Below are 22,873 nucleotides of genomic sequence, written 5' to 3' on the forward strand. Positions count from 1 at the left end.
GCAGCGTGCATGTGTACGGTAGGATCTCCCCTCACAGGGACGACAGGGTGCACGAAACACATGCCGACAATCCACCCTCCTCCCATCTCACTTACTGGACTGGGCTGGTTCGGCCGTCTGCTGAGCCTGGTTACGGACGGCAGTGCGCATGTGCGGACCCCCCCCCCCCAGCCCGCCCACAGTCAGCCGCGCCTCCTTTACAGCGCATGCGCACTAACTTGGCGCGAAGCGTTCAAATCGGATCTCCCGCGAAATCTGTAGGTTTTCTTCCAGCTCGGATGTGCGGGGTTTAACTCAGAGACAGAGCAAGAGACAACGTTTAGTTTTGAATTAATAACAAGAATAGAAAGGAATAGTTTTAAGTTAGCTCTCGTTAGAAGTCCCACGAAACGAGTTAATTAATAATTATTAAATAACTCCTGGCTAAGACGTCCGAAAACTGCCGCTCGTTTCACTTCCTGGGGGCTTGGAGCTTAAACCGGTGGCTGTAGGATGTCGGTCGAGCAGGTAGCCGGCTACTCGCCCAGCTTTAAGAAGCCCGCGGAAATCCTGAGGCTGCGGAGAAAGCGGACTCGCGGCGCGGCCGGTAGGCTTCCCTCGGAGGAGCTGCCGCCAACCTCCTCTGCTCAGAAGGCTGAGAACGGCGGCCCCGGCCACCAGCCGCAGAGCAAGAAGTGCCGGAGGAACCCGTTCGCCAACATCGCCAATACCTGTGGGCTGCCTGCCGAGAGTCCGGGCCCTGAGAGCGGCCGGCCTGCCGAGGAGACGGTGCTGAGCAAAGGGGTTCCTCAGGTACACCTTCCAAACTCCCACGTTGGCGATGTCAACGATTTCCCTCTTTACGTCTACATTTCCAGACAGATAATATCAGCGCAACACATAGGAAGAGTTAAACTAAAGTCAAAGTGCTGGAAATCTGAAATGTCATGAAGCATCTCTGGGAAGACGAACTTTTCCATTTTAAGCATTAACCCCGCTTCTCTTTCCACTGCCGAGTGTTCTCAGCATTTTTGTTTTATTTCAGTCTTCCAGCAACTTTCTATTATCTTCATTTGTTGATTAAAATAATATAAGTCAGAAATATACTCGAGTTTTTCTCTAGGGGATGTGCCATTTTTTGGATTATTTCATGTAAAGGGGGGAAATTAAGCACGGTGGTGTTATCCATGAAACCCCAATCACTTAAAGTAAACTGTAGAGAGATTGTATTTGTGGGAGTTTAGCGTGTACTTCCCTCACCCTTTCTACATTATTGAAGTGACTGCATTTCAAAAAATAGTTTGGCAGGAAGGGGCTTTGAGATGGACTGGAAGAGACCTGAGAGGTTCCCTATAAATAAAGGCCCGTACATGTTGGAAACCTAAATTTTACACCAAAATTCTGGTAGAATCAATGGAAGAAATAGATATTTAAGTGTAGTGCATCTATTTTTCAATTTCAAAGAGCTATAACATCTTGCCACCTCCTTTAGTAACCTCCAAAGTATAATAAAGCAATAGAGAGTTGCAGAACTGAAATGGATCTTTCAGTACCTTGACTCTATTTACACTAACCACCCATTTAACATTAATCTCATTTTAAAATTATAATTTTACTGGGCATTTTCAGATTATAAAATGTGTTTGCCTATCTGGGAAAAGCTTGTCAAATGGAATGTTTACAATAATACTTGAAAGTTGCTGGAAAACTGGTGTTGTCAAATGTGCAAAGCAGTTAATAAAGCACTTCAAATTAATTTCCCCATGGGGATGAATAAAGTATCTATCTATCTATCTATCTATCTAAGAATTAACTTGAATGGTAAATGGTTTGGATCAGAGTGATACATTGAAGTTCAGAATCATACTTACCTGCTATAATCAAGACTGTTTACCAGACCAAGTCTGAAATAGACCAATTAAAAAAAACAAGACAATAGCCTTGGATGATCATAGCCTATTCAAAAGACCATAAGATATAGGAGCATAATTAGACCATTTGGCCCATCAAGCCTGCTGTGCCATTTCATCATGGCTAAACCCGTTTTCCCCCTCAGACCAAGTCTCCTGCTTTCGCCCCATAAGCTTTCATGCCCTGACTAATCAAGAATCTATCAACCTCTGCTTTCAATATACCGAATGAATTGGCCTCCACAGCCACCTGTGGCAATGAATTCCATTGATTTACCACTGACTAAAGAAATTTCTCCTCATCTATTCTGAATGGACATTGCTCTATTCTGATGCTGTGTCCTTTGGTTGTAGATTTTAATACAGTAGATGGTTGAAGGAAAACACAGAAGATTAAGGGTGGAAACTCCTGAACTTTTGGATTTTCCAGTTGAAGTCATGGTGATTAATACGAGAGATTTTTAAGATGGGGGAATAATCAAAAGAGCATAGTTGAAACAGTACGGATATTTTGGAACATTGTAGGGCTTAAAGAACTTTATGAAAGCATTGCTACTGAAAATCTTGAACAATGTACACAAAATGCTGGGGAAACTCAGCAAAATAGGCAGCATTGATGGAAGGGAATGAACAGTGGATGTTTCAGCCCGAGACCCTTGATCAGGACTGGAAAGGAAGAGGAGCAAAGCCAGAATAAGGAGGTGGTAGAAGGGGAAGGAATGCAACCTGACAGGTGAGGGGGATGAGGTAAGAATCTGAGAAGAGATGGGTAGAATAAAGGACTGAAGAGGAAGGCATCTAATAACAGAGGACAGTGGTGCTAACATTGCTTATTTATAAACTGAAATCATTGTAGGTGCGTAAGCATAGAATTAACAGTCCAATTGAATTTCCTGTATGTAATCTTCTACTTAACTTCAAAAATACTTTATTAGAACATAGAAGCATAGAAAACCTACAGCACAATGAAGGCCCTTCCACCCACAAAGATGTGCTGAACTTATCCTTACCTTAGAAATTACCTAGGGTTACCCATAGCCCTCTATTTTTCTGAGCTACATGTACCGTCCAGAAGTCTCTTAAAAGACTCTGTCGTATCCACCTCTACCACTGTCGCTGGCAGCCCACTCCATGCACTCACCATTCTCTGTGTTAAAAAAACATCTCTGTACCTACTTCCAAGCACCTTAAAACTGTGCTCTCTCCTGCTAGCCATTTCAGCCCTGGGAAGAAACATCTTTTAAATAAATGGAAATTATTTAAATGAGAAGTACTCAGCAGTTCCAGTAGCAACCCTTGTGAAAGAAGTGGTTAATATTTTAGGTTAAAGGCTTATGAAATGTAACAAGTCATCTTTGCAGGTAAAGGTATCAGTGTACAAGTAAGTAAAGAAATTGTGACCAGTTAATGCTTTTAGTGGTATTAGTTAAGGGATAAATATTGGTCAGTTTGCCTATCGCTAAAGTACGTCTACGGCAGATGCAATCTCAAATGGCTCTTCACACAGCTGTAGATTACCTGGACAATACAAACACCTATGTCAGGAGCTGTTTGTTGACTATAGCTCAGTGTTTACCACCATCATTCCCACAGTCCTGATCAATAGGCTACAGAGTCTGGGCCTCTGTACCTCCCTCGGCAATTGAATCCTTAACTTCCTAACCGGAAAACCACAATCTGTGCAGACTGGTGATAATATCTCCTCCTCGCTGAAGGTCAACACTGACGCACTTTGGGGTGTGTGCTTAGCTCACTGCTCTACTCCCTCCATACTCATGACTGTGCAGCAAGGTATAGCTCAAACACCATCTATAAATTTGCTGATGGTACAACCATTGTTGGTAGAATCTCAAATAGAGATGAGTGCAATATACCAGATAGTTGAGTGGTGTTGCAGCAACAACCTTGCACTCAATGTCAGTAAGACTGTGGGCTTCAAGAAAGGTAAGACAAGGGAACACAAACCAATACACATAGAGGGATCAGAAGTGGAGTGAGCAATTTCAAGTTCTTGGATGTCAAGATCTCTGAGGATCTAACCTGGTCCCAACGTATTGATGCAGCTTTTAAGGCAAGACAGCGGCTATATTTCATTACGAGTTTGAAGAGATTTGGTTTGTCTACTAAAACACTCAAACTTCAGGAGATGCACTGTAGAGAGCATTCTGACAGGCTGCATCACTGTCTGGTATGGGGGGTGGTGGAGCTACTGCACAGGACCAAAAAAACCTACAGAAGGTTGTAAAATTAGTCAATTCCATCTTGGGAACTAGCCTTTGTAGTATCCAAGACATCTTCAAGGAGCAGTGCCTCAGAAAGGTGGCATCCATTATTAAGGACACCCGTCAACCAGGGCATGTCCTCTTCTTATTATTACCGTCAGGAAGGAAGTACAGGATCCTGAAGGCACACACTGAACGATTCTGTAACAGCTTCTTCTCCTCTGCCATCTGATTCCTAAATGGACGTTGAAGCCATTAACACCACTTCACATTTTCAAATAATATTTCTGTTCTGTACTATATTAATCTATCCATTTAATATACATATATCTTACTGTAATTGATCTATTTATTTTCTTTCTATATTATCATATAATGCATTATACTGCTGTTAGGTTTAAAAAAAAATCATGACACATGCCAGTGATAATAAACCTGATTCTGATGCTACCCTTCCCTTAGAAATTTTGCCATAAGATTTTGTTGTATCCACCTGTAAATGAAGACATTTTAACATCTCGAATGAAGGGTATTTCTGTGGTTTAAAATTAACTTAATTTGGAATAACAGCCTGAATTGTGTGCCCAAGGATCAATGAATTCATCACTTTGATTTGCCAATATACATTCATTCTTCTATTTGAACAATATTTAGCGATACAACTTGGAGTAGGCCCTTCAAGCCACTCTGCCCCTGCAATCCCACAACCCAAGTTACCCTTAACCTATTCATAGGACAATTTACAATGATCTGCCACGTACGTCTTTGTACTGTGGGATGAAACCAGAGCACCCAGGGAAAATCTGTGTATTCCACAGGAAGGATATACAAAGTCCTTACTGAACTCTGGAACACACCCAGATGTAATAGCGCCACACTAACCGCAAAGCTAGCGTAGCACCCATGAGATGATTTAAAAACCTGAGAAGTTTTTCACGTTTCAGTTATAGGTTAACACTATGATGCCACTTTTTGTTTATCGAGTGTAGTGGTTAGCACAACGCTGTACAGTATAGGCAACCTGTTTTCAGTTCTCACTGCTCCCTGTAAGGACGAAGACATTCTTCCCGTGACTACATGGGTTTCCTCTGGGTTGCTCTGGTTTCCCTTCTCAGTCTAAAGATGTACCAGTGGGCAGGTTAATTGGTCATTGTAAATTGTCCTGTGATCAGGCTCGGAAACGGGATTGCTGGGCGGTGCAGCTCAAAGGTCCTATTCCCCACTGGATAATCTTGGGTAATTTCTATGGATAACCAGTGGAGTTTAGCATACAATTGTATATCTTTAATGTTACTTAGATTTTATCTACTAATACCTATCTTCATTCTGTACAATAGGTGCTGCCTTCAGGAGATGAAGATTCCATTTTGGAAGCAAAATTTTTTTCCCAAGAAATACCATTTCCCATACAACATAAAGTAAGGTTTTGTACATCATTATATTTTGTTGATTAATGTATATTTCAGCATGCACTAGAATAGCAAATAACAATAAATGGGATGCCAGCTCATTTTGCTATTGGGATACAAAGGTTAACATGCCACATTAGAATCCAGAGGTTGCAATTCAGAAATGGAACACATTGAAGGACCTGGGAAATGTATTTGTAAGTGTTGGGCAGGGACAAGATGCAGTCTACTGTGAAGCTGGCCTGAATTAATCATTCAGTATTTAGTAGTGTAAAGATTAACCAGTCTTCCAGAAAATAGATAGCTGGTGAAATTTGTCTAGCACTGGACTTGCCCTTTGCTGCTTTGTAACCAGTTACCACAATTAAAATGTTGTGTGACATGAAAGAAAACTAGTAGAAATGACATCCGGTCATCTGGGAAATTTGCGTATTTGGCTCCACTTGAGCCCCAAGCATGCTGGATTATTAGTCCCACTTTTTATGTTTTCGCCTTGATGACCGATGGCTCCACTATTACTCTGTGATTAGTGTCTAAATTGGGAGATCTATTCCACAGTTTAGTCAAACAACAGCCTGCATACAGAGTGGTAGCTAAAGGCAATTGTGCCAGACTCCTTGACAGTTCTTGGGAGGAAAATAGGCCTAACAATGGTAGTAGAACAACAGTAATACTGGAGGGAAGCAAGATCTCTTGGTGTTCTCAGCATTGACTTCAGAAACTCTCAAATTTCATGTCATGTGGTAGACATCCTTACCATTACCTAGCTTCCTTCAGCTGATGAATCAGTGCTCTTCATGTTGGGAACAATTAACGGACAATTTTTTTCTGAATAAACTGATAGCGTAATGATTAGCACAACACTATTACAGCTCAGGGCGTTCCAGAGTTCAATTCCGGTGCAGTTCTGTAAGGAGTCTCTGTATGACCACCGAAGTGTGTGGTTTTTCTCCAGTTTCCTCCCACAGTCCAAAGACATACCAGGTAGGATAATTGGTTGCTGGGGCAGCGTGGCTGGAAAGACCTACTCCAACACTGTATTGCTAAAATAAAATTCAAAATTCAGTGCTATAATCTCATGAGTTCTTTTAATGGGATCATTTGATGGTAATTGCATTGTTGAGTAGCATGGAATATTTTTCTCCCCTCCTTTGTAATTTGGCTCAAAAGATCTTCAGAGTCAAAAAGTACATATTGCATTAGGGAGAACTTGCATTTTTAACAGACTTTTTGACAAACTTCAGTAATTTCTCATGATTTTGTTTTTAATAATTTTCAGGATTCTAGAATACTACCTGAATGCACTTTACCTGAAAACTTCCCTGCTGACTGGAGCGTTAAAACATGGGCTTTATTCACATCCCCTCATCCTTTTACTTGGACTGATCAACTCAAAGCTTCAGAAGAAGCCAAAGGATTAATTCAACACTGTCGTTCCTCAATAGTTGATTTTCCTTTACATATAGAGGTACTAAATTAATCATCTTTAACTCATATCCTCATGTACTTTTTGCTACAATAAAATTGGAATTATTAACCAAATTAATTGATTAAAAACTTGGCATTTGGTTTGAATCTTATCAGGTCTATTTTCCTCTGTACGGAGCGAGGGCAGATTTTTAATAGTGGGAGGTCAAATTCCTTTTTCTGATAATTCAAACAAATTTAAGACAGTTTGCCAACATTGTGTGTGTAGGCAACTAATCACTTAAGATGGAAGTGCTGTGGGTCAGATGCTGAACTAATCTTTGCCTTTGAAAAGGTGGGATTAAGAGTTTGGAGTTGTGAACAATGCATGAAATAACATTAATATATTGGGTTAATTTAAAGAAGAAAAGTTCAAATAAGTGTTGCACAGATTCCTGAAGTTAAGTTGTGACAAAACTAATTTCTTATTGACAGTATAAAACATTTTCCTTTATACAGGACCCAAAATCATGCACGGATTTACGCTGTGCCTTCCAACAAAATCTTGTATACTGGCTTCACCCCTCCCTGCCATGGCTATCACTTTTCCCTCGTATAGGTGCAGAGCGGAAAATGGCTGGCAAAAATAATCCATGGGCACAAGATGAAGAACTCCAGCAAGTGCTAATGAGTGAATGGTATATTGGTGCCTTATTGTTTTCACTTTAAAAATTCAATTAACTAAGGATTTTACTATGGATTTGGGTTAAAGCTTGTTTTCTGGGATTTGTATTCATAATTTGGAGTGAAAGCAATTTTGCTCAGTTTTCCATAAGAAAAGAGCTCAATGAGAGCTTAATGCTCTCATGACCCATCAGATTTCAGCATCTGCAGTCTCTTGTGTGTCTTACACTTAGAAAATGTAGATTTCTGTACTGGATAGGCAGGATTTTTGGAACCGAAGTTTTGCAGTATTTTTGTGATTATTTTTAAGTCAGTAAGCTTAAAAAATAATTGTACATACCTGCTTGTCCAGACCCATGACTCAAGATAAAAATTCTGTCCTGGCCAGCATTATTTTTTTTCCCAACGGTTACCTCGATCTTGCAAAATTTGTCCAAATTGACTGCTGCACTAACTACATAACAGCATTGTTGATGGAATGCTATTGTGAGTTTGCATTTGATTGTCTTTCCAAATTATGCTATTGAGTCCAACTCCTAGAAATTCTAAATTCAATATTAGTGCCTTCAGTAGAGAAGACTATCATGAAATGTAACAACACCTTCACTCCAAGTGACTGCTTCTTTATTCACTTTTTCCAGGTCACTCAGCTTTAGTTCATTGTATAATCTGCTGCGAGCCAAACTTTGCCCGTATTTCTACTTCTGCACATACCAATTCACTGTGCTGTTCCGAGCAGCTGGAATAGCAGGGAGTGGTGTTCTTACTGCTGTTATTTCCCCTACAACAAGAGGTCTCAGAGAAGCTATGAAAGATGAAGGTAAGATAAGTTCAACCTTGATGTGCTATGATGGCAGTTGGTGGGGGCAGGGATGATTAGCTCTCTGAGGTCAATTCCTGTCCAGTTGAATTCTAGTGACATAGACCTTGTTTTTTTTTTTAAAAAGAACTACCTTGCATTTTGAAATAGAAGGTGAATTATAACAGTTCTAATATTTGTAGTGTTTATTCAGCCCTCTTCATGCAACAGGATCATAAATCCATTTGTATAATAACGCTGTAGCTATAATCATAGTTCAGAACATGATTCCCATAAAAAATAGTGACACTTTTCATTAGATTCCCCATTTTGATATTGATAGGGTATATATTTATGTCAGTTTTTTTTCTTTGCACAGGGATTACATTTTCCTTGCCATTACTGGATGACAGAAGAAATATTAAAATTAAAAAAAGTGAAACTACAGATTTGGGGTTACACATTCCAGATGCTGAAACACAGGAAAAAATCTTGGATGTTCAGGAGTAAGTCTACTTTATGGGAAAAGATAATGTGGATATTTTGGAAAAGAGGGTTTCATGATATTAGGATATCTTAATGCTTTAATTAAAAGTCTTGTGATTTTTTTTAGAGGCAGCTAAGGCATGGGGATGGGTGCTACTGACTTGACATAGGAGCAAATCTGCATTAGTTTTACAAATTATGCACATAAGATATTTAGAACATTTTTGTTTTGACTGTCACAAAACAATATTTTAAGCCAAAGAGGTTATTTCTGAGGCAAAAATTCTGAACTATAATTTTTCAATCCCTATATTTTCACCTTGGCTTGCAATTTTTAAGAAATTAAAACTTTTATACAATTGCTTGAGCCAGTCAAGTTATAAATCTAATGAAATGACTAGAACTGATAAATTGATATTTAGAGATTTTAAAAAAACCTGAACAATTATAAATAGGGAATCTGGCCATATAAATGCAGATTTTTTTTAGATTATTCACACCAATATTTGTGTTTAATATTTAAATGAATCTGGCACAAAAATATAAAAGCTGTGGGTATTAGTGATACTATGAAAATAACTCACATAATTACATTAATTACCATCATGAATGTTTAACAAGCATTTAATATTTTTTTTCGATATAGGGAACATGCTGGTAGTAGTGAAGATGATGACAATGATGATGGTGGAATATCCTGGCTGAAAGAGATGGGTGTACAAGACAAAGTTAGAAAGCCTAGTTCTATGTCCATTAAACTGTATCCTTTTAAACCAAGTTTCCTGGAGAATGAAGCGCCGACAGGATTTCAGCTTGAATGATCAGAAGAGGGAATGATGTTAAATTTTCATTTTCATTTAGCTTCTCCTGATCTGTTAGCTAAGATGTTCATAATGTAGACGTTTTATTGTCTACTATAGTATGCTCCTTGGTTTCTTTATAAGTAGCAGGGAATGGTTTGTGCCTTGCATATTCATTTTGCAGTTATGAAAATTACAGGGTAGAAGTGCATGTAGTCACTTCAATTACATTGCTACTTATACATCAGCAATTTTTTGCAAGTGACCTGAATATAAATGAAACTCTTTTAAAACAGAAAACGTTAACGTTGTCAGCTTAGCAGATGCACCAAAGACTCAATGAAGAAGCTTGCAGTAAATTTAGTTCAGACTTGCAGTCTCTTATTTCAATGTATCTTGGTGCAGTTTTGTTGAAACTGTTCACTAGTGTTAGGGTATTCATTCCATAAATGTGTTGGGTTCCTGATGATTACAATAATAAATTGAATAGTGGTTAATTTATGAAGTATCCAAGAGTTTTAATTGTTGAATGCATAACAGTTAAAATTAGATTGTCGTTTATTGCAGCATTGTTATGAAATAACTCAATTTGCACTCTGTTTTGGAGAAGTATCAGATGGGTCCAGGAGAATAGTATAGGCCATCTTGCTCCATCTTGTGTAAATAATGCCAAGGAAGAGAAGGGAATTGTTGTCAAGGTTTGCAAAGTACTATTATGGTATAAACTTGACTGTTATATTGTGAATATCCTCAGGCCAATCCCAAAACACTATCCAGAATACATCACTGTTTTCCAACTTTTTTTCGCTCCTTTTAAACAGGCTAATTTTAATGTATTGCTTATTAACTCAATGACCATTTGCATTGATTCTTGCTGACCTTTCAGGCAAAGTTTAATCCACCAGTTGACTTGATTCAGCATGAGTTACTTTATGAACATGCAAAAATTCATTGCAAAAATGTATTGAACTTTGTGATTTGAAGGAGTGCCTTGTTAACCCAGCAGTCAGAGAGTAGGCTTGTAATTTTAAAGACCTAGCTCTTTCCTGCACTTTTTTTTTTAGCTCTAGTGCTCTTAACCAAACCTCTCCAACTGCCTGTGTTTACACCACATGTTGCTTTCAAAGTAGGTTGATCTGAAAAATAAAAGATGACCAGAATGAAAAGCAATAAAATAAAAGGGAAGAGTGGTGAGAGGTAGAGGAAAGAATGTAGGGATAAGACAGCCTTGTATAATAAACTGTCAATGATTTCTGCCTTTTGTGTATTGATATCTCATAATTTTTAAGGGAATATTATTAAAGTGGTTGTTACAGGGCAGCTGTTGATCGTGAGAAGCTTGTGTCCCACTAAGGAAACTGAGAATTCAAATTCAAATAATTGAATTCAGCAACAATGAGTAATCTGATTCACTCTGACTATAGGTTTCAGATTGTCACCACTCTGAATTTTCACAATTTTTTGTATCATCAACTCTGGATTTCTGGCTTTTCCTTCATGTTAAAATCCAGTCGTAAGGAACACACCCTTGTGCGCATGGACCATAAGCCTGAATCAGCTGTAATGGTGAAAGGCCCTCAGACGTTCACTTTGTTGAACTTCCTTATGAACAACAAAAGCATAGTAGCTGGAGCTGGGCCCCAAGCAGGACTCCCACCTACACTCTTGGCCCCTGTTGCATTCAGAGGAGCCTCAATGCAGACATTAAAGGTGAGCTTTAAAGTACTAAACTGTTTTACTGAAAGGAGATGTGTTTATAGTAGAATATCATGTAATAACCTTACTACTCTATTTCATAATTTGAGAGTTTACTCTGTAACTTGTGTATTTATTTCACAATAAGCCTCTTAAGTATTGTGTCCAGTTGCCCAAGAAAATAATTTTGCTTATTTTGGAACCTCTTTATCGCTGACCAAGTTACTAATTAAAACAAGTTCCAATGATATTCTTGCTTACCTACCTTAGCTGCCAATTTGCAATAAATTGATCCATTGATTGGTCCTTGTTTCTTTTCCCCTCTGTACCCATCTTGTGAAGGTATTTTCAAAAAAAGTCAAAAATTACTATGAAGTATGTTCTCTCTCGTGATTCCTTTATTTCAATTAAATTGGCCTTGCATGACCTGCCATATTGACTGATAATATTTAGCTTACAGGTTAGTTTGTCTAAACAAATACCTTTATAAATATTTATTGCACTTTTTCCAGCTTAATTACACCTTTTCCATAGCAGAGCACTAAAACATTGCAAAGTAGTAGGTAGATGAGATAGTATGAGAAAATTAAATGATGGGAGAACCACTACAGCGCATCTTCAACATGAGCCTGGAGCAGAGAAGAGTACCCAGACAGTGGAAAACATCCTGTATTGTCCCGGTACCGAAGAAACCACAACCAAAGGAGTTGAATGACTTCAGACCTGTTGCTTTGACGTCGCACGTGATGAAGACCATGGAGCGGCTGATAATACAGAATCTGAGGCCACAAACCAGGCACGCCCAGGATCCTCTTCAGTTTGCGTATAAGGAGAAGGTGAGAGTGGAGGATGCTATCACGTATTTGCTGCACAAATCACTCTCTCACCTAGATGGGGTCAGTTGTGCTGTGAGGATTACATTCCTTGACTTCTCTAGTGCCTTTAACACCATCCAGCCCAGGATATTAAGGCACAAACTAACGGAGATGGGAGTAGACTCTCACATGGTGGATTAGATAGTGGACTACTTGACAGATAGACCTCAGTATGTGCGGTTGGGAGACTGTAGGTCTGACACGGTGGTCAGCAGCACAGGAGCGCCGCAGGGAACTGTACTCTCTCCGGTCCTGTTCACCCTGTACACATCAGACTTCCAATATAACTCGGAGTCCTGCCATGTGCAGAAGTTCGCTGATGACACGGCCATAGTGGGGTGTGTCAGGAATGGACAGGAGGAGGAGTATAGGAAACTGATACAGGACTTTATGATATGGTGCAACTCAAACTACCTGCGTCTCAATATCACCAAGACCAAGGAGATGGTGGTGGACTTTAGGAGATCTAGGCCTCAAATGGAGCCAGTGATCATTAATGGAGAATGTGTAGAGCAGGTTAAGACCTACAAGTATCTGGGAGTACAGTTAGACAAGAAGCTAGACTGGACTGCCAACACAGATGCCTTGTGCAGGAAGGCACAGAGTCGACTGTACTTCCTTAGAAGGTTGGCGTCATTCAATGTCTGTAGTGAGATGCTGAAGATGTTCTATAGGTCAGTTGTGGAGAGCGCCCTCTTCTTTGTGGTGGCGTGTTGGGGAGGAAGCATTAAGAAGAGGGACGCCTCACGTCTTAATAAGCTGGTAAGGAAGGCGAGCTCTGTCGTGGGCAAAGTACTGGAGAGTTTAACATCGGTAGCTGAGCGAAGGGCGCTGAGTAGGCTACGGTCAATTATGGATAGCTCTGAACATCCTCTACATAGCACCATCCAGAGACAGAGAAGCAGTTTCAGCGACAGGTTACTATCGATGCAATGCTCCTCAGACAGGATGAAGAGGTCAATACTCCCCAATGCCATTAGGCTTTACAATTCTACCGCCAGGACTTAAGAACTCTTTAAAAGCTATTATTAATGCTTTTTGAGATAGTGATTTAGATGCATATCATATTTTTTACTGAGTTAAGTATTGTATGTAATTAGTTTTGCTACAACAAGTGTATGGGACATTGGAAAAAAGTTGAATTTCCCCATGGGGATGAATAAAGTATCTATCTATCTATCTAATGATTAGCCCAGTTCCTACAGCTATGTTTTTTAAAAAAGGAGGCTAGTAAATACAAACACAATGTATATTGATGTTAATAGGAAATTGTGGGTAGTTAAAAGTATGGCTGATACATTAAACTATATCACAGAGGTTACAAATGTAGCAGAAATGGAAAGTGAAGTTCTTATGACAGTGAACTTTAAAAAAAATTAAAATTGGAGAAAATAAGGAAATTGAGAGGATAAAATGTGGGCAAATCCTCATGATATACCCTGCATCATAGGATTCTGAAAGAGGTGATTGTAGAACAATCCTGAATATTCCATTTTTAAAACATAGAACAGTACAGCAAAATGTGGGCCCTTCAGCCCACAATGTTGAGCTTTATAAACCTACTCTACAATCAATCTAACCCTTCCCTCCTACATAGCCCTTATCACCATTTTTTTTTACATCCATATGCCTAAGAGCCCTTATTATTTTCTTTAGGATGAATCAATCCTGCGTCTTCCAAATTACCCCCAGAAACTCCATCCATTGTTGCTTACTGTCAGCCCTTTTAGTGCTTTCTTAATAAACTTTAGCCAGCTCCACACTCAAGCTTTCTATTCTTGACTGAATACAGATGCATCTGATTTTAGTTTCTCCCTTCGCAAACTGCAGGGTGAATTCATTCATAATATAATCATTTTCTCTTAAGGGTTCCTTTACCTTAAGCTACCTAATCAAATCTGGTTCCATTACACAACACCCCAATCCAGGACTGCCTTTTCCCTAGTGGGCACAACCACAAGCTGCTCTAAAAAGCTATCTTGTAAACATTCAATAAGTTCCTTCTCTTGGGATTTAGCATCAACCTGATTTTCCCAATCTATCTGTATAGTGAAATCCCCCATGACCTTCATAACATTGCCCCTTTTACATGCCTTTTCTATCTCCCATTGTAATCAGCCCTCATTCTGGCTACTGCTTGGAGACCTGTATATAACTCTCATCAGTCTTTTTACCCTTGAAACTCCTCAACTGTATGCACAAGGATTCTACATCTTCTGATCCTATGACTCTAAAAATTTGATTATATATTTTACCAGCAAAGACACTCCATCCCCTCTACCCACTTGCCTATCCTTTCGATAAGATATGCACCCTTGGATGTTAAACTCCTAGCTGTGATCTTTTAACCACAATTCTAATGCCCATTACATCATACTTGCCAATTTCCAACTGCGCTACAAGATCATCTGCATTATTTTGTATACTGCGTGCATTCAAATATAACACCTTCAGTCCTGTATTCACCACACTTCAATTTTGACTCAAGTTGCCTGAAGTTAAATTCTATCCGATTCTAAACTTTGTCTTTTTATTCTGGAAACTTCAGTCATTTCTGCAGTAATTTACTTCATCCATACTTTTCCAAGCTGTTGAACTTGCATACCCCCCACCACCACTGTTTAAAGCCTGATCAACAACCCTAGTTATGTGATTTGCCCAGACCCATGGAAATATCTTGATCCTTCCCCAATACTGTTGCCAATGTCCCACAAATTCAAACATTTCTCCCACACCAATCTTTGAGCCATGTGTTTAGCTCTCTGATCTTATTAACCCTGTGCCAATTGGCACATGGCTCCAGTGGCAATCCAGTGATTATTACCTTTTTGGGTCTGCATTTTAACTTAGTCCTTGGTTGCTCAAATTCTGTCAGTAGAACCTCTTTCCTTGTTTCTCCTTCATTGTATGTACCTACATGGGCCACGACAACTGGATCATTCCAAATTGCTCTGCAGGTCATATGAAGTCAGGAACTCGGACATCAAGCAGACAACATAGCCTTAAAGACTCCTGATCTTTGTGACAAAGAATTGTCTGTTCCCCTGACTATAATATCCTGATTACAATTATAGTTCCCTTTTCTTCCACCTCTTGACTGGCTCCAGAACCATGTTGCCATGAATGTTTCTCAAACTTCTATCAACCCCCATTCTCATACTCTGAGCAACAACCTCAGACCTGTGGGGCAATCTCAAAGGCCAAGGGTCCTCCAGCACTACCTCATGGACTTTGCTACCTGCCTTACTCGTAGTCATACCCTCTTGTCCCTGACCACAGACCAAATTTGTAGTAGTTATTCTAGTATTCAGGTAAGTCATCCCTTCCCTGTGTTTTGAAGTTCAGCTTCTAGGTCATCAATTTTGTGCCTGAGTTCCTAAAGCAAGCACTTTCTGCAGATGTAGTCATCAAGAATTACAGTGGGGGTCCAACAGCTCCCATATCATGCGGCCATGACACATTACTTGGTTCTGCATTGCTACTTTATTTAGTTGTAATTTGGTCTCTTTTTAGTTAACTGATTTATTAAAAAAAAAAGTCTTGCATGTTCTTGCCTGCTACTCACCTGTGCCTCCTTGCCATAGCCTCAGGAGCCTTGGTCTCTGCCTTTTTTCGCCAAAACCTTTCGAGCTGAGGCCTCAGTTCCACATTCTAACTCTGTTCACTCTAACAATGGCTATTCCCACAATGGCCACTGTTTAAATCTCTTTTCATTGGCCCTTGGAGTCCAGTAGCAGGATGAACTGACATACAGAATTCTGAATCTTTCAGTGAGTCTGGGACATGAACATTTGACAGACTGTCCCTGAACTTCTGTTTAATTGGTTAAACCCTGGTGGTTCCATTCAGAATTGATGGTATTAGTCAATGAAGTCCAGTCTGTTGTTTTTATTTTGGAGACGTTTGCTAAGTAACTTGCAAAACTTGAGTGGAGAGGAAAAAATAGATTCAAAGCAAAATACTGAAAATTAAAAGTCAAGCAGAAAATCTGTGGAGATGGGAACTGTTAATGTTTCTAGTTGTTGACCTTTCTGAAGGATCAGTAGCCTGAAATATTTTCTCTAATTGCTTTGGGACCTACTGCTGTGTATTTTTAATATTTCACCTTTTATCAAATTACCAAGACATTATTCTGTTTTCTTAGAATTTTCAGTAATATTTTTTCATAATTTATTCAGGCTAGAAGTATTAATGTTAGGACACAGCATCTATCTGGAATGAAGGACTCTCACTGCCTTGAGATCACTGGTCCCATCATGCCTCACGCCCTACACAGTCTGACACTGATGCTGAAGTCAGCACAGAAAGGAAACTTCACAGCCGGCTTTCACTCACATGAACCAACTTCTGTATTTAATGTAGCTCTCAAACTGGAACATCATGAAGGCAAGGTAAAGGACATCAGATTTTTATCTTCAAAGTTTTAGCTCACAAAATGTAAGTTGTTTTCTGAATGGATTATTTTCTGAAGCTCTGGTGCAAATGATATTTGGGGAAATATGTAAAACTGCTATAATGCACAAGATGTGCTGTCAATTAATATGAGCAAAGTTGTCATTCTGGTTTGTCAATAAATTCCAGGTTCAAAACCCAACGAATGACTTGAGCAAAATGTATTAAAACACTTAATGGATTATTGGGAGTACCATCTTACAAATGAGATACTAAGTCAATATTTTGCTGCAAGTAGAAGATCTAATTACAATATTTTGTAGCACAGAATAGTTTTCGCCTGTATTTTGCTCAATATTTGTTTCTCAACCAATATCATTGAAACAGATTACCTGGTTATTATCACATGTTGTGTACAGGGTTTTAAACTGGTGCCCTCTTCACTGCTACAGTGGTTAGAAGTATCAATTATATTGGAAAGCATACTCTCAAGTCAAGAGTACAAAGAGCAGCATTGCATTGTAGTCAGATTTTGTAGGGAGAAGCTGTACAGTTGGGGAAGGGTGAAGACAATTTTGAGAAAAGCAAGAACACTGGACGTATCTAGGAGTGGGTGAAAGAAAAAATATCAGAGTAGGAATGGAGAGCTGAAGGAAACTACTGCATAATTAAAGCCAATATTTTGAGGGAAAAGTGCAGTTAGCAAAGAGGAATGGGGCATGGGGAACAATAAAGGGGAAATAAAGCTGAGAAGGTGAGAGTTGGGCATTTATATGGTGATTGGGTATGAAAATAAGAGTGGAACTGAGAAACTTATTTGGTAACAAAAGGTGATCATGGACATAGAACAATCTTGCAGAGTTGGTTGTGGTGAGGACCAATAAATTAAACATCCTATATTAACGTATTGGAACAACCTCTTTAGAACAGGAATAATTATTTCCAGACTTCATTTGACAAAATTTAAAACAAAAAAAATCTGCTTGTGTAAACTTAAGATGAAGACTTTTTATGATGTAGGTGCCACTAGCAAAGCCAGCTTTGTTGCATAATCCTTCATTTCCCTTGAGGCTGATGAACCACTGACTTGAGCTGTTACTATCTCTTTAGTAAAGGTATTCCCACAGAGCTGTTGGATAGGAAATTCCTGGTTTAGCTTCTATCTTTTTGAAGATGGTCATTTCACAGCAAATATTCCTTCATTTATCACTCCTTACCTAAATTTAATCTAATCTTGCATGCAGATCTGGGCTTCTCTGTTCAGAGAGTGTGCATGAAATTGAACATAGTGTAATCATCAGCCTAGATCCAAGGCTATAGGGAGTAACAGCATCAACAGCCTTGTAAAACACTCTCAGCATGTCTGTTACGAGCATTTCACAGAAAAGATTGGGGCTTAGTATAATTCACAGGATCACTTGCTGCACTTCAGCTGTGAAATGTTCCATCAACAGAAAGGTAGATTGGATTAGGTACTGTGTGACTAAGGGAACCACTACCCAGCTAGAAGCAGGCAGAGGCAAGAGTTAAGGAAACAATAGTGATGGCAGAATGTTTGTTGCTTAAATTTTTTGATAAATACTGCTGTAAATTAAAAGGAACTCATAACTAATGGGGAAAAATATGAAAATATATTGGGCTAATTTTCTGTAAACCAGCTTGCCTATTAAACTTTAGCTGGATGGTTCAAGTTTGGGTGGCGTGATGTTGCACCAGATAATGCTGCTGTCTCAGGGTTCCAGAAATCTGTGTTTGATCCTGACCCTGTGCAGATTTTAAATATACTCATGACAAGGTAATGTTCCCCTGGGTGCCAGATTCTCCTAGCTGCTTCTTGCATCTCGGGTTTGATAACATGATTAAAAACAAAATGGAGAATGGTGGAAATGGATCAGATAGAATTGCTTTTTTAATATCGCCTCAGTATGCGCAGGCTTGCTGGGCCAGAAAAGGTGTTACTGTGCTCTTCCTCCAAATAAAATATTTTGACTCGGCCCTTACAACACTTGGACAATGTTAAGACAGGCCCTTTGTTTGCAACCTGTCAGGGACTTGATGTGTGTGTGATACTTTAAAATCATTCAAAAGTCAATAAAAAAAAAAGTTAAGAATGTATATTTAAATATTAGAAAACACTCGAATACAGTGTAGTTATATTGACTTCTCCATTGGAGCTGTTTTAATTCAAATAGATGAGCTGTTTCTCGAGATGGCTTTACTTGCTCGGCAAGATATCTGAACTTTGGGAATACATACTCCTGTGACTAGCTTGATTTTCAGGCAAAATTTAAATGTAGATCCCAAAGGATCCCTTTGGGATGTTGGGTGACGAATAGTGTGGTTATCTCAATGCCATCTAGGAAGTTGAATTTCATTGAGATCATGTACTTTGCTTAATATAAACCAATTACACTCTTGTATTTTCATTTACTATTTCCATGCTGAGCATTCAAATCCGCTTTTGTTTCAGCAGGACCACTCTTCGAGTGAACTGTCTAATTATGGTCTACACCCAGAAACTCTGAATCAACTAATGCAACAGCCAACCTTTGGAAAATCCTCCATGAAGCATCTAGAAATGAAGGACTATCGGTATTTGTGGAAATTGTAATTGCTGAAATTCCAGTAGAACTTGTGACTCAAAAGTTTCAGAAGTCACCTTCATAGGTGTTGAGACAAAATACAACTAAATGCTGGAGAAAACGGCAGATGGATTTTATAAATGAATGTTGATTGAAGCAGAGGACCAAAAAATAGATATTAAATGACACATACCAAACCTATTTATTATATTATACATTAGTATTAACCATGTTATTTTAAATTGTTTTTAATGCATACAATAAATGCATTTCATATTTTGTGATGCTGGGTCATTGGAGGCTATTTGAAATGTCTGTTTGAAATAAGGAAATTTTTTTTGAACCATTGGATCAGTGAGATTCTATAGTAAATAGTTTATCTGGAAATGAGGGGCTATTAATGTGTAGCATAATGAATTCTAGATTTAAAGGAGCTGTAGGTGGATAGAATACTATTTGACTTTTTCATTAAGGTAAAATTATGAGTATTAGACAAGATGTCTAAATTATATTTAGCTTTATCTAGGAGATTGTTAACAGCAAGTAGCCTTTTCTCATTAAATAATTCCCTGCTATTGGATGTGTTAGAAATCAGCCTTGTCAAATATTGTGACAAATACGATTTCCAGATCATCAGCCCCACAATTTACTGGCATGCATGTTCTCTCCAGTTAACTGTATCAGTAACAACGTTTATATCAGTGTTTATATATTGGTATTGCTGTATAAGAACTGCAGTCATTTTTTTTATTTACACTGCCACAGTGAGAAAGCAAATAAGCAAACAAAATTTAGGGTTGTATTAATCTTTAGAATGTGAAGTTTTGCTTATTTTAGTGTATTTTATCTAGAAATTTGTTTTAGCCTGTGATAAATATAGCGTACAGTTAACACTGAAATAGGATGAGAATTAACTAGATCTCAACTGATACAACTTAAGATTCCGGCACATATTAGTTTGTAGCAAACTGCATGTTGATTTAATCATAAATCAATTTATAAAAGAAAGTGTAAAGTAATTCTAAATCTCAAAATAGAAAAGAAATATATACTGTATATATAATCAGTTTTTAACTTGAACAATCTATATTCAACATTGGGCAGATACTCCACTTGCTGGATCCAATGCCTTTTCAGCTGCATTTAAAGTGCCTAATTGACTATTTATTATGTATTAAATATTCAAATTGCTTTGTTTGAGTCTTTTCTTTAATCAGACAAGCATTAGGCACTTCCTCAACTTATACTTGTCATCCAAATGTATGCAATACTATCTAATTGAAAAGTAGAAATCAAACCATTATTTCAATTCCCAGTTTTTAGTTGACATTAGAGGCTGAGTTTGGACTTTATTAGATTTTAAAACATTGAGTGCTATTTGTTTTCCTTGTATTGCTTGCATGACTTGTTCTTTTTTCACACATTGGGTGTTTGGCAGTCTATTTAATTGATTCTTTTGGGTTTCTTTGTTTTGTAGCTGCCTGTAAGAAGACAAGTCTCAGTTGTACATTGTTAACTTTGAAAAAGCTAGTAAAAGCTGAGAGATGACACTTGTCAGCAGTAGGTCAGTCCAGTTTATACACAATCCACATCATAAACAGTAACCAGCTGTGTGTTCATTATGTGTGAAGTTAAAATGCCAGTCAAGTTTCAGACAATTCAGGGTCTGATTTATCATTTATTTTCATTGAATGATAATTTTATGAATCCTGGTCTCATGCAACAAATAATTCTAACATTTTTTCACTGCCACTATATAATTAGGTGCAATATTTTTCATGAGCTAAGGCCTGGCCTGCTGAGTTCATCCAGCATTTTGTGTGTGTAGTTCTTTTGGGAAGATGTTTTCCCATTATAGACAATAGACAATAGGTGCAGAAGTAGACCATTCAGCCCTTCGAGCCTGCATCGCCATTTTGAGATCATGGCTGATCAATTCCTTATCAATACCCGGTTCCTGCCTTGTCCCCATATCCCTTGATTCCCCTATCCATAAGATACCTATCTAGCTCCTTCTTGAAAGCATCCAGAGAATTGGCCTCCACTACCTTCCGAGGCAGTGCATTCCAGACCCCCACAACTCTCTGGGAGAAGAAGTTTTTCCTTAACTCTGTCCTAAATGACCTACCCCTTATTCTCAAACCATGCCCTCTGGTACTGGACTCTCCCAGCATTTGAAACATATTTCCTGCCTCTACCTTGTCCAATCTCTTAATAATCTTATATGTTTCAATCAGATCCCCTCTCAATCTCCTTAATTCCAGCGTGTACAAGCCCAGTCTCTCTAATCTCTCTGCGTAAGACAGTCCAGACATCCCAGGAATTAACCTCGTGAATCTACGCTGCACTTCCTCTACAGCCAGGATGTCCTTCCTTAACCCTGGAGACCAAAACTGTACACAATACTCCAGGTGTGGTCTCACCAGGGCTCTGTACAAATGCAAGAGGATTTCCTTGCTCTTGTACTCAATTCCCTTTGTAATAAAGGCCAACATTCCATTAGCCTTCTTCACTGCCTGCTGCACTTGCTCATTCACCTTCAGTGACTGATGAACAAGGACTCCGAGATCTCTTTGTATTACTCCCTTACCCAACTCTACACCGTTCAGATAATAATCTGCCTTCCTGTTCTTACTCCCAAAGTGGATAACCTCACACTTATTCACAATAAACGCCATCTGCCAAGTATCTGCCCACTCACCCAGCCTATCCAAGTCACCCTGAATTCTCCTAACATCCTCATCACATGTCACACTGCCACCCAGCTTAGTATCATCAGCAAATTTGCTGATGTTATTTTCTATGCCTTCATCCAAATCGTTAACGTAAATGGTAAACAGCTGTGGTCCCAATACCGAGCCTTGTGGCACCCCACTAGTCACCACCTGCCATTCCGAGAAACACCCATTCACCGCTACCCTTTGCTTTCTATCTGCCAACCAGTTTTCTATCCATGTCAATGTCTTACCCCCGATGCCCTGAGCTTTGATTTTACCCACCAATCTTCTATGTGGGACCTCATCAAATGCCTTCTGAAAATCGAGGTACAGCACATCCACTGTATCTCCCCCGTCCAACTTCTTGGTTACATCCTCGAAAAACTCCAACAGATTAGTCAAGCATGATTTACCCTTGGTAAATCCATGCTGGCTCGGCCCAATCCCATCACTGCTATCTAGATATGCCACTATTTCATCCTTAATAATGGACTCTAGCATCTTTCCCACCACCGATGTCAGGCTGACAGGTCGATAGTTCTCTGTTTTCTCCCTCCCTCCTTTCTTAAAAAGTGGGATAACATTAGCCATTCTCCAATCCTCAGGAACTGATCCTGAATCTAAGGAACATTGGAAAATGATTACCAATGCATCCGCAATTTCCAGAGCCACCTCCTTTAGTACCCTAGGGTGCAGACCATCTGGACCTGGGGATTTGTCAGCCTTCAGTCCCATCAGTCTTCTCATCACCGTTTCCTTCCGAATGTCAATCTGTTTCATTTCCTCTGTTACCCTATGTCCTTGGCCCATTGTGTATACTCTATCTCAAAGCTTAAGACTTCTATCTTGGATTACGGTGCCTATGATTGGCCAGTCAACTGTGCTCAACCTCTTTATGGAGGTTGATCAAAACTGG

The 22,873-nt window shown here is 39.0% G+C and overlaps 1 protein-coding gene across 2 annotated transcripts; it reads left to right on the forward strand.

Moving 5' to 3' along the window:
* Positions 1 to 278: 278 nt before the first annotated feature.
* LOC140727278 (protein downstream neighbor of son homolog) lies at positions 279 to 21,337 on the forward strand. Of its 2 annotated transcripts, none has more exons than XM_073044536.1 (10): positions 279 to 792; positions 5,449 to 5,529; positions 6,800 to 6,988; positions 7,447 to 7,625; positions 8,253 to 8,431; positions 8,790 to 8,916; positions 9,543 to 9,656; positions 11,208 to 11,406; positions 16,445 to 16,657; positions 19,129 to 21,337. In XM_073044536.1, the coding sequence occupies exons 1-10, from the start codon at positions 493 to 495 to the stop codon at positions 19,267 to 19,269; spliced, it is 1,722 nt and encodes a 573-aa protein (XP_072900637.1). In that variant the 5' UTR covers positions 279 to 492; the 3' UTR covers positions 19,270 to 21,337. The 2 variants fall into 2 exon arrangements, with proteins under 2 accessions (XP_072900637.1, XP_072900638.1); XM_073044537.1 differs by having other exon boundaries at positions 19,132 to 21,337.
* Positions 21,338 to 22,873: the final 1,536 nt, after the last annotated feature.

The sequence above is a fragment of the Hemitrygon akajei genome, chromosome 5, assembly GCF_048418815.1.
Source record: "Hemitrygon akajei chromosome 5, sHemAka1.3, whole genome shotgun sequence".
NCBI classification, from domain to species: domain Eukaryota; kingdom Metazoa; phylum Chordata; class Chondrichthyes; order Myliobatiformes; family Dasyatidae; genus Hemitrygon; species Hemitrygon akajei.

What these genes read in the sequence shown, in the direction of transcription:
- LOC140727278 (XM_073044536.1), top strand. Translation starts at nt 493, where the DNA reads ATGTCGGTCGAGCAGGTAGCCGGCTACTCGCCCAGCTTTAAGAAGCCC. An exon ending in CATTTCCCATACAACATAAA is followed by an intron (nt 5,530 to 6,799) that starts GTAAGGTTTTGT and finishes AATAATTTTCAG; the next exon opens with GATTCTAGAATACTACCTGA. An exon ending in CCTCAATGCAGACATTAAAG is followed by an intron (nt 11,407 to 16,444) that starts GTGAGCTTTAAA and finishes TAATTTATTCAG; the next exon opens with GCTAGAAGTATTAATGTTAG.